General features: G+C 43.0%; 1 protein-coding gene across 1 annotated transcript in view; it reads left to right on the top strand.

Annotated features, from left to right (window-relative positions):
- dock1 (dedicator of cytokinesis 1) overlaps nucleotides 1-12,295 on the top strand; it is a 172,994-nt gene that overhangs the window by 140,555 nt on the left and 20,144 nt on the right. Inside the window, exons 36-42 of the mRNA XM_061094579.1 lie at nucleotides 408-448; nucleotides 1,079-1,169; nucleotides 3,409-3,528; nucleotides 4,678-4,767; nucleotides 5,400-5,504; nucleotides 9,966-10,107; nucleotides 10,797-10,878. Of these exons, the coding sequence (XP_060950562.1) occupies nucleotides 408-448; nucleotides 1,079-1,169; nucleotides 3,409-3,528; nucleotides 4,678-4,767; nucleotides 5,400-5,504; nucleotides 9,966-10,107; nucleotides 10,797-10,878 (671 nt within the window). The remainder of the gene's footprint in view (nucleotides 1-407; nucleotides 449-1,078; nucleotides 1,170-3,408; nucleotides 3,529-4,677; nucleotides 4,768-5,399; nucleotides 5,505-9,965; nucleotides 10,108-10,796; nucleotides 10,879-12,295) is intronic.

Consider the following 12,295-nt stretch of genomic DNA (forward strand, 5'->3'; position numbering starts at 1 on the left):
CTCTGTGAAGTGACATTTCACCAGGGAGCACCAAAATGTCGGTTCTGTGTCATGTGACCCGCAGGCCCGTGGCCTACATGCAACATTTATCTGAGTCATGTTCTTTCGGTGATGTGTCATGTATTAAATATGAGTTTTCAGTTTTCGCCAAGAGAGCAGTGCGACATCCTCCCACTGTGATTCTGTCAGCCAACTTATTTTCTCTACCAGAAACTTACTGTTTGCCTGCTGCGAGCCAGTTCATTTTTATTAATCCATAAAGAAAATGAATTTGTCACACAGCCAAGATATTAAGATTTTTTCAGTAATAATCTACAGTCCAGTAATTTCTAGAATTATGCTTCTTAAGTAGGACACGCTGAACCCTTAGAAATGCATTTTAATGTTTTTTCTTTTCCTTCTTGTAGAACTTCTACAAGGAGATAGACAGAGAGGAAATGTACATCAGGTAAGTAAGAGTGAAGATTGCTCAGACTTTCTAAGCATTCAGTCTATTTGAGGCATTTTAAACACACCCATGAGGTATATAATCAAAGTGGATTTCAGACATGCAATAAAGGAGATTTTCCTGACACTTTCCGAATGTGGGAATGCAAATTGTACAAATAAGTTGCTCCCAACCTTTTCTGAAACTATTTTCCTGCCAGCCTCTTTGTAAAATATCTGAGTGAGCCCATCTGAGGCCTAAACAAAACCCTGCAGCATTTGTACATCACCTCCTGCCTCCTGCTTGCTCTGCCCAGGCTCCACCCCTCAGTTGAATGGTCCCGACATTTCATGACTCAGACAATCTAAGTCAGCTCCTAATTTTCCACAACACTAAATGCTGCACATCTGGCTCCTTCCCTCCGAGCTGCACATGCACCAGAAATCCAGAATAAAATATTTGATTTTGCTTAAGTGCATTTTCCATTTGCGCAAATCTCGCCACTCAGATAATTCCATCTGTCCGCCAAAAGTTATTTGAGGTAAAGGAGGCTGTCAACACGCATCAGCCCTGGTAGAGTTCACTTCCTGTCTGTTGTTTTAGTGTGTGAGGCCCAGATATGACCCATAAATCACTGCTCTCTCCTGCCAGGTACCTCTACAAGCTGTGTGACCTCCACAAAGAGTGCGACAACTACACGGAGGCTGCCTACACTCTGCTGCTACACGCCAAACTGCTCAAGGTACACACGCACAATACCAACAACAAATTAACGTGGAATTAAACATTCCAAAATACTTCAAACGGCACCGATCGCAGAATCCCAAGCTCACAAGCTGTTATCAGGCAGATGGTATTGAACCCTGGGCGTCAAACAAGGGTGTATATTTGAATCGGAATGTGCACAGGACTTGGAAATATAGGTCGCCATGCCTTTAATCCAATCATGCAATGAGATGGCTGCTCAGAGGGCAGATCTGCTGAGCAGCATCTTTCTCACCTTGAGTAGTCGGTGCAAATCTCAGCTGGTATCTGATCTTTCCTGAGAACAGCAAAGACATTGTTAAAAACAGGAGGAGCAGCAGCTCCCAGCTTTCGGAGGTGCTTTGAGATAAAGGTGAACTTTAACTGTCCTCTTTGTCAGCCAGAAATTAACAATCCTCGTCTGTAGATCACAGGGTTCAAGGCCCCCCCCCGGTGTAGAGTGGAAAAGGGGGCAGGTTCCTACTACATACCCAGTGCAATGATATCTTATATTAGACACATACATATTTATATTCTGTCAGCATTTCCTCAATACACCTTGTAAATGTCGACCTGCTCTCGGCTTTAAAAGTTTCCATCTCTCGCCAAAAATATTCCACAAAACTCCTCGCCCACACAAAAAAAACTGCAGTGTCTATCCCCAGCCGGGGGGGTTGGTATTACCTGAGTTTGGAGTTGTTCCTCTGTGGCTTTTATCCAACATGGTTGCACCCAATATCTCATTTGTATTTGCATAAGTAGCTGACTGTTCCAGCCTCTGTTCAGGTCCCGAAAGGGAAGAGCAGACTGACTGCATCACTTGTTCCTCGCTGAAGCAGCATTTGCAGAACCTGTTTCGATTGTTATTATTTCAATTCTGCTCATCTCTGATCATAGCATAATTTAAACCTTTAGAGACTGACTCTATTATAGTAAATGTTGAAAATGAGCTAATTTTGTTGCACCAGGGTATTGATGAATGTTTTATTCTGCGAGGTCGTCATTAAAGTCAGTTTTTGTACTTTGGTCAAATACATCCTTCCCTCACTACAAATCTACTTTTCCCCCTGTGTTTGCATCTCGTCCACATGCAAACTGCATTCCGTTTGATTTGTAAGTGTATCCATGTGTACGTGTGAAACAGATCATTGAAATAGACTTTACCTGCTGGCCTGGCATGCTTGTGTTAGGGTTTGTTTTCTCGTGTTATTTTTAAAAACAAAGAGGAAAATATCCGTTCCAACAAATATCTGCCGTCGTGTAGACCAGGCAATAGAAGCTCATGTAAACAAGCATGAATTAGGAGGAATGATATTGTAAAACTGGGAAAAACTGGTTCCTGTACTGATGATTAGTTGTCCAGTAGATTAGCTGCAGTCGTATAATAACAGATTTATTCATTTACATCACTTTGTGTATTGTCAGAGGTGTATCAGCAGGGTCACTGGCCGTCCATGAATAAATCGAGACATTTAAATGCTGCAGTTGCGCCGTGAAGGAATCAATAGCTTGATCCAGAGCCTCCCTGCATCCCTCTTCATGCCACAGCGACAATATGCCGAGCAATTACTCTTTCGCCCATCTCCAGCTCAGGACATGCAATTCCTCGGCTTTGCTATTCAAATGTTGCCCTCGGTCAGAAGTTTCTCAGAGATCTTAACTCTTCAGGTCACTCGCAGGACTTCAGAATCCTAATTAAAGCCGGCTGCTAATGGCTGGACGAGTGGGATTATGCTTCCATGACTCAGAGGCCCATCAGATTGACTGTCTCCCCGTTAGCCGAGCTGCTCGGGCCCTTTCAGAAACCTCATCATTATCCTCGCTGAGATGGAGTTCACAGGCAGCACCAGCCTCTGCTATCGTCCTGTGTTCTCTTGCATCAATCGTCTTCTCCTGCCTCTGTTTATACTGCACTAGATTGGCTTCCGATGACCTAACATGTTTTTGGATTGTGGGGAATCCTGTGTGCAGCACTGTATCAGCAAGCATTCGCAACAGAAAGCTATGAACTGCAACGATGCTCTCTCTGAACTATTCGATATGTATTGACGCCTGTTTCATTGCCCAAACCTTAAGTTTCAATCTCGCCCTGCCAGAGTGCAGTGCAGCTGTAAAAAGAAATACACATCAGTCTCACCATATTTGCATCGGCTATAGCTCAGCCATTGATTACTTGTCACTCGATCAGCTTTTCGCGCGAAGTTGACCCCGAGGCTAATTTCTCTCTCCCCCTGTAGTGGTCGGACGAGCAGTGTGCAGCCCACCTGACCCAGAGAGACGGCTACCACGCCGCCACTCAAGGACAGCTCAAGGATCAGCTCTACCAGCAGATTATCAATTACTTCGACAAGGGCAAGGTGAGAGACGCACATAGAGAAGCACATACTACCCACACACACACACACATGGAGGAATGGTCGTAATCATGATAAATCCAGGGCTCTGAGGAAGCTATTATTAGTTGTCGTCATCCCTCTTAAATACCCCCTCTGGCCTGGGAAGGTAGAGATGCTGAATTGAAGTTTTATGTTTCTTTCAGAGATTGTAAAAAATCCTCTTCTTTCAGCAGATGCTCTTATGGACGAAGGCGCATTGTACATTAATGTGGCTCTTTTGTGTTGTCACTTACCTTCCAAGAATTGTTGTCTCCCACTGTCCCCATTTCCCTCACACCACTATAGAGACATTCGTATACACCATCCCTGGATCATGGTGTGAAGAACAGGTCATTTATAATCGCCAGACATTCTTCTACCCAGCTCATATTTTATTCCAGTGGAGGACGGAAATGTTTTTCCGCCTGTAAGCCGAGTTTGGAATGGGTCCGCAGAACTGCAGCCAGAGATGATGTCCCAAGGCTTTGCATGTGTCATCAGTGTTGGGGTGCAGCCACCACTTTTGGCTCACTCGCCAACTGTCACTCAACAGGATATGGCGGTGGAGAAAACAAACTGATAGAGCATTGGAGAAACTTACACACCCACACACCAGAGTGATCAGGAAGTGTCACAGTGGCTGCAGGAATACATCAACACTCCAGAGAAGGGACCGTCTCTAAGAGTGTCATCCAGAACACGGTCCCAGTTGGTGCTGCCGCCGCTGCTCTGCACCAATGGCAGCCCGATCTGAGTAGCAGTCTGGAGTCGATCCACCTCCATCCTGACCCAGATCAGTTCAGCCCAATCTAATCTGTCAGGAAGCCACTTAGAAGCCTTTCAACATGTTGGAGTGGCTCCCATCTATCTGCGACAGCACTCGGCTTCAGTGGATGAGTCTCAAAAAGAAATGCATCACCATAAAACATATTGTTCCTACAAGAGGATGGAAACTGAGGTTTAGTGTTTTAGATCAAAAGAAAAATAATACAATAATGTTTACATAAAACGAAGGATGCAAGAATGAAGAGCATTGCCTGGGAGAGCTGTCACCAAAGGAATTATTTATCTCAGCATTTGATCTTGACAATTGATTCATTTACTAACTGTCTCTGTTTATGATCCCAACAGATGTGGGAGGAGGCGATCATCTTGGGAAAGGAACTGGCTGAACAGTACGAGAATGAAATGTTTGACTTTGAGCAGCTCAGCGCATCCTTGGTAAGCAATTATTTTGTTCCTGCTGCTTGTCAAGAGTCCATTAAAGCTCTGCTCATTGATATCAAAGTTACAGGTTTCCTTACTGATATGTTGATTTTATTTATTTTCACTTTATTTCATCAGCACACTCTGATCTAGATTGAAAACAGAAAAGCACAGAAACCTTGCAAACTTAGTCGTTTTTTTATTCTATAAGTTCTTAAAGTTGGCAGCGGGAGATGAGATGGAATCGAGCAGTGAGGATGATTTTGTGGTGCTCTCACTTCTAAAAAAAAATAATGGACCACAAATTTGGTCCATCCGATCCTGAGAAGCCGTCAGGAATGAGAAGAATTTCATCTTCTGATCAAGGAGCTGCAGAAATATTCTGATTATCAAGCTGGGCTAGCTTGATATGCACATAAGTGCTCAAGTAACTCTCTGGAGCGCCTATGGCAGATGGAGGTTCGGAGTCAGTGTGTGAACTTGGTTGACACAACATGAGGTCGTATTTATTTTTAGACGTACAACAATGACCTCAACCTGGATGAGGCAAGACAATATATGAATTAAACGAAAAAGTGTAAATGAAATCCCAAATAAGGATAACTCAAATGAAAAACATTGATGCTTATGGTTGTATCTCCCCACAGAGGAAGCAGGCCCAGTTCTATGAGAACATCGTGAAGATCATCCGGCCCAAACCAGATTACTTCGCTGTGGGCTACTACGGGCTGGGGTTCCCCTCCTTCCTACGAGTGAGTACACACGTCAGCGTAAAAGCACAGTGGGTGACTTGTAAAAAAACAGATAATCAATAGGTTTACCGGTACTCGCCTCGTTCTCAGCCCTCGGGCATCGATACGTATGTTTTACACGTCTAGAGCTGGGACTTTAAAACGCTCTTTCACACTCTCCTTGTCTCTCATTCATGCTCTGTCTCTCCCAGCTCCTTAATATGAATCTCATCTTACTTATTGAACATTTTCCTATAAGTTCATCCCACATTTGCCATTGCAGGACATGGGTGTGAAAGAATTTGGCTCCTATGAGGACGAGAACTGACCCAGTCCTGTTCATGTAGTCGCAGGGTCGATTAGAGTACAAACACTTTAATTCCATTTCCTGAACTTCGCCGACAACTTGTTTCTACCGACTCTGCATCACAAGGTGTCCTTGGCTGCTAAACCTGAGCTGATCTGTGTCTCTCCTCCAAATGTGTGGACAGGCCTCGTGCTGATCTGATTGCAGCTTATCACAAATTAAGCACGTGTTTAACGGGACTTTGGTATCTCCTCACGGGTCACACTGTCCATATCAGACCTCCTCCTCTAATCTGTCCACATATCAGATTTCATTAAACAGAATAGTTTACTGATGTAGGAATTGCCTTGTGATGCTGCATTGCCCTTTCTGACGATTTATTTACCTTTGATATATTCCCTGTTGCGGCTGTTTCTAGGTTGTGATCTGAAATGCTGCTGAAGGTGTTGTTTGCCTCCGTCGAGTCATTTTTATCTTCACAGCTTCACAGCAAATGGCTCAAAAGTCTTTTTAGCATGAGATGATTAAGTCCAGTTTCAAGACCAGTAATCCCCTCATGATGCCTTTCTCATTTTGTTATGCAATTTCACCAGGGTCTTACTGCTCTCCGATCTCCGTGTGCTCGGCCTGACCTCTTTCACCTGACAGGGCAGACACTCCATTACACACACAGCAGACTGAACAGGCTCATTCAAAGTGGCCATTTAAACATCCTCAGAGGACAGTTCTCTTTGTACCATGCCATTACAAGCCAGCACCTGAATGTCATATGATTTTGCATCTATATGCACATATGTACAACACGTCTGTCCCATTTTTGTGAACAGGATATCTCCAGTCCGCCTTGATGGAATGTCTTGCAATCTGGTTTTATTGTTCAGTTTAGCTCAAGCATGAACTGATTAGATACTGATGCTCAAATGTCAAGGTCGCCATGACGTCACGAGATACATTTTTGTGCCTTGTGAACACGGTATCTAAAGAACATCTCGAGGGAATCCTTTCAAATTTGGAACAAACCTTCATTTGGACTCACGAGAGAAATGATTCGAAATTTGGTCGTCAAAGGTCAGTGTGACCTCACAGAACACATGTTTTGACTTGTGGACGAAACATCTCAGGAACACCCTGAGGGACTTTCTTCAAATTGAATACAAATGTTCACTTGGACAGATTTTGGTGGTTGAAGGTCAAGGTGGCCTCACCACCATACACCAAAATACATGAAGGCTGAAACTGCATTGGATTGGAGAGGCATAAGGCTGGTGTATTATTTATAGTTTTCTTTATTGTGTACACAGATAAAACTTAATTGTTATTTTCCTGCTGAATTTATAGCTGTGAAGGGTTTTTGAATGAATACAGCCGAATGGATTTAAAGTGTGCTCCTACTTTGTTCTCTCATAAGAGCTCCTATTGCACCCTCTATATATTTCATAATTATGTGGAAAGACTTCTGTGAGCACATATGGAAGTAGCTGTGTGTGAGTTACTAATTAAGATAAATCTAGTGTATGGTGGCGGGTATTTTCTTCAAACCCCTCTTTGCTTGTGTGTGCTGCTGCAGGAAAAAGTCAATTATGTAAGAAAATCAATGCCTTGATGAAGATATTCTGAACCCACGCCCCTTAAGAATGGATTTCCTGCACGAGTGTTTAATTCAGCTGCTCAAGACTTATTAGTTGTTAATGTGAGCAGACACCAGCGCAGTCCAGATCATGTTTAAATCTGCGGTCACAGCTAATCCCATTTAAAAACCCTTGTTTTGTTTATTTGTGTAATGATTTCAACCTTAAAGCCACAGTACCTCGTCAAGAGGCTTTGAAGCATGACTGAAAGCTCCTGTTGTGTTTGTTGGCTCCATAAAGAATCCAGAGTAGCTTTCCGCCCTTTGACACGTTAGAGGTATTCTCAGCATTTCAAAGGCAGATTTCCGCTGCACTTGTTGTCCTTTACTTTACATCCAGCCGGCGTCTCTCTCCACTTCTCCCTTCTCTTCCCATCAATCACAAACTTTACCTAATCGCCGTATTGAGTTTCCTGTGAGTGCGCGGCTTAAAGAGCATTTGAGGCTGTGTGAAAGTTGCGGTTTGAAATATGTATCCAAGCACGGCACATTCGGAGACACTCGGATATGAGCTGTCATGTTCCATCATTCAAAATGTTCCTCAGACAGACCCCTGAGCACACTCACAGAAATGAGAAAACCGCAGTCTGTGGACTCTTCTCATCTCATTCACTTTTGTTTTGGAATTAAACCAGATGGGTGTCAGTTAAACCTTTTATCTGAGTGTAGTAGATTGAAATTAAGCAACTCTACATTTGAAAGACTTTTTCCATGTAAACCGTGATATTCCACTTAGATTTAGTCATTCAACCCCAACACTACATTACCTATACTATAAAACCGAGACTTCTTCTAGTCTTCAAGCAAACACGTCCAAAGAGCTTAAATCTTTGAGTTACATTTTCATCAGCTACAATGAATTCAAAACTGTGCTGTTTAAAAGGAGACCTCACATCACACCTATCTTTAAATCCCAGTTAGGGTGAGTATTGGGGTCATATTACTTGAGGTTTATGAAGCAGGAAGGCCCCTCAGACCCTCTGGTTCTCTTTCTTCTTAATACCGAAACATTCTGTGATGCGCCAGAACAGCCAGAGAATCTGAGAGGAGCTGGAAATGTTGATATTTCAACTTAAATTAAAAGCCCAGCTCTTTAGTCTTACTTTAATGTAGTGTTTTCATATTTATGGCTTTACATACGGTATATATATATATAAATACATTTATATATTATTTTTTATTAATCTACATTCTTAAAAAACAAAAAATGATTGTTGATTATATAGATTTTATTATCTTAACTTCCCTTTCTCCTCTTCTTGTCTTTTCTATTATTGATTGCTGATTGGTGTGCATTCATCTCTAAGCCTGAATGTTTTAAACACATTTGTAATTGTTTTTTTACATCCCATGTTTTGCCAAGTTGGATTGTTTCAGTAGAGCTTTAAGACTTTTTCAGCAATACGAACTGCAGCTGCTTTGTCTCTTGACTGAATGAAATTGTCTTTTTACCAACCAGCTGAAATAGAAAGACCATTTTCAAATGAATTATTATCTCATGGACAGTATTTCATTTTTTTGGCAGAACCAGCAAGTGGAAGACCATGAATGCAAATGTGAATCCACTGTCCTCTTATGAATAAGCAAACAGTGGGCATCGATTAGATATCCATGATCGGATTTGTTTGATTTAGAGAAGTAGAAAGGTCGAACTTACAGTAAAAATGTGCAGCAACGTATCAGCCAGATTTAGAGGCACCACCGGCAGTTGAAAGGGAAGGCTCTGGAAATCAATTTGCTTTCGTCAACTTATCTGTCAAAGCAAATTTGAAAATGTCCCCCGGCTGCAGTTGCTTTAATTAATTGGGGAATTGAGATGTGTGCTGTGCATGAGCGAGATGGGCCTGCTGCGTGCGAGCTATTGTGTCGTGATGGTCTGTGAAAGAAAGACGGAAACTGCAAAAAAGAAAAGTCAGTGCTATTCTTCTCTAGATAAGATCCTGACTTTCAAGCTGTGTAATGTCCCTGTTAAGCTAATGAATGAGGGTGTAATTCAAAGTAAACCCTCGTATCATGTCGCTGAGATGTGAGGAGAGCTCGTCCTCCACCGCTGGGATCTTACCACACTGATGTTAAGACGTCTGTTACGATGCAGGGTCCTCACTCGCTGTATTCATCAGCAGCCCTTTTGTGAAAGCACCCCCCCAGCTGAGTGGCAGTAGCCATTTGTAGTCTGTCCTTGTCTCCCCAAAGCAAGGCCGCTCTCATTGTCCAAAACACTCAATCGGTGCCAACAACTTAGTCTACCTCGTTTCCAAAGATTTAATATGGAGATTATGATAATGTGCTTTAACCCGGGCACAGCACAGGGCCAATTAGAGCCGACTACCATCACGGAATGACTTTTAACTACTGGATCTAATGCTCCTGTGGAATGGTCCATGAAATGACACTGTACGCTGTCAACACTGCCAAAGAAAGGGACGGTGGTACCTTATGTCCAACATAATGTGAGCTAGTTAGCACCAGATTTTATGATTGTGTGTCGTGCGCTTGCTTGTGTATACATATCATAATGTCTCCCTGTTTTTTCTTTATCGTCCCTCAGAATAAGATGTTCATGTACCGCGGGAAGGAGTACGAGCGCAGAGAGGATTTCGAGGCACGTCTCCTCACGCAGTTTCCCAACGCGGAGAAGATGAAGATCACCACGCCGCCCAGCGAAGACACCAAGAGCTCTTCAGGACAATGTATCCTCACCAGAATTGAAATGGAATTTTGTGAAGCGGGTCCAGATTAAAGGGCAGATGTAGGAACTTTTTTTGAGCGAGATTGGGTGTTATCTAGGGACGGGAATCGGCAGGGACCTCCCGATACGATACTATCACGATACTTAGGTGGCGTTAGATATGTATTGCGATTCTGTAAGTATTGCGATTCGATATTACAATTTCCTGGGATTTCTTTTGGTTATTTTTTTTTTAAATACTGGACCATGGAAAAAAGTTGAATCATACCTTCAAATACAACACAGTCAAATTCACTTAGAGCTTTACAAGTTTTATTTCAAATATTAACATTAACTTAATGACTGCCGGGCAGCCAATAGAGAAAATAATTATTGTATAGCCCCTGTCAACTGCCCACAAACACTTTTTTATTTTTATTTTTTTAAAATCGATTTGGGAGGCAGCATGGCTATTTAAAATTGTCATTCACAAGAATCGCGATTTGTTACTGAATCGATTTTTCCCCCCATCCCTAGTGTTATCATTAAAGTGCCCTTCTAGTCCCGTGTTACATCAGAGGAGTGCCTGAAAGAACTTATAGGAATACAAATTCAGTTTTGTTAACGATACTGAATTGTCATCATGTCCCTATTGTTATTCTGTTTTAGTTTCAACACTTTCATTTATAACCTTGATGTTTCTGCTGAAAGACATCCAGTGTTTCACGGTGAAACCCATCCTGGACCTGCCTGCCAAGTTCCAGAACAAGCCCGTGTCTGAACAAATAGTGAGGTGAGCTGCGTATACTCGCTCCGCAACACTCGTTTGTTTCTCTACAATTAGAGTGTGGAACTCAAAGTCACACAGCATGACTTTTTAATCCAGCAGAGCCCAGTTTACTTTCCCCAGTCACTCAAAAACAATTTCGAGAGCTTGTGCGTGATCTTTTTATTTTTGGAGTGTGGTGCGTCGAGGAGCCGCCGAGACGGAGGTGATTTAAATCTTGATGTAAATGTAAGTGTGTGTGTGTGTTTGTGTGTGTGTGTAGAACAAACTGCGCCTGACCTCGACGTCCTTGCAATCCTTTACTCGCCACAGCCATCTGTTATTAGTCGCTGTGCCAAGTACAACATTGTGTCTCTGACATCATTAATACCTTTGAGTCGTGGCACGGGGGCCACAGCCACCAGCCGGGGCCCCCGTGCCTGCACTGCTTGTTTGCCCAATCTGCACACCGACCATGTGCCGCATCGCTCGGCTGTGCAAACTCACTTTGATATGCACTTCAGCGCATCACTGGACATAATTAAAAGAATATATATATACCCTTTCGGCAAATATACCTGGGCACTGATCTTATCACACGCCTGCAGCTTTGGTCACATCCCCCTGCATTGATCCCGTCGCCAGCCTAGTGGCGTGTTTGGGAATTGTTTCTGACTGGAATATGTGACTGTTCATATCCTAGAGTAGACAACCGTGTTTAGAGAGTGACAGAGGGCTGTACCATCTCTTTCTCTCTCAACTCTGTCAACTCTGTCCTCTTACTCCGTTTCTCTCCGTCCCTATCTCTCTGTTCATTCTCGTTGACTCTCATTCAGTGCAAAACATCTGCGGTGCATAGCAATGACACTGAGCTGCTTTAGCCCGACGGTCACGGCAGCAGCAGCAGCAGCAGGCGGAGCGCAGCACCTTCTGACCTTGCTTTGTCCAGGCCCGTGCTACTGCATCATCCCTAATGACATGTAGAGGCGTTAATTGGAAGAAGTGCCGCTGACTTAAAGCTGCTTTATTAATCTGTTCATTAGATCAGAGGCGAACACGCTCGTTTTTTTCAGGTTAATGCCACGACTTCTCAGCTAATTTACCAAAGGGTCTGGTCTTGTTCATTAAAGAGCGGTACGAGAGGGAACATCTGTAAGTGGCTCGAGTGCCAATAAGACCTGAGCCTGCCTGATTTATCCGTGTTGCTTTGTGTGCGCTGTATTCATTAGCGAAACTTTTATCGGTCCTTAGTTGAAAAAGTTGTTGCAGCCTCATCTGCACACACTGCCTGATGTGACTTAAAAAAAAAACAACAACATAAAAGGCGAGCGGCTTTGTAACAGCACAGATTCGTTTCATATTTTATTCATAGTGGTTTGCTAATAAAGTCAAAGCATGCTCTTTGAACCATATGGCATGGGTTAGGAACTGGAAATGCAATATG

The sequence above is a fragment of the Limanda limanda genome, chromosome 21, assembly GCF_963576545.1.
Source record: "Limanda limanda chromosome 21, fLimLim1.1, whole genome shotgun sequence".
Taxonomy (NCBI): domain Eukaryota; kingdom Metazoa; phylum Chordata; class Actinopteri; order Pleuronectiformes; family Pleuronectidae; genus Limanda; species Limanda limanda.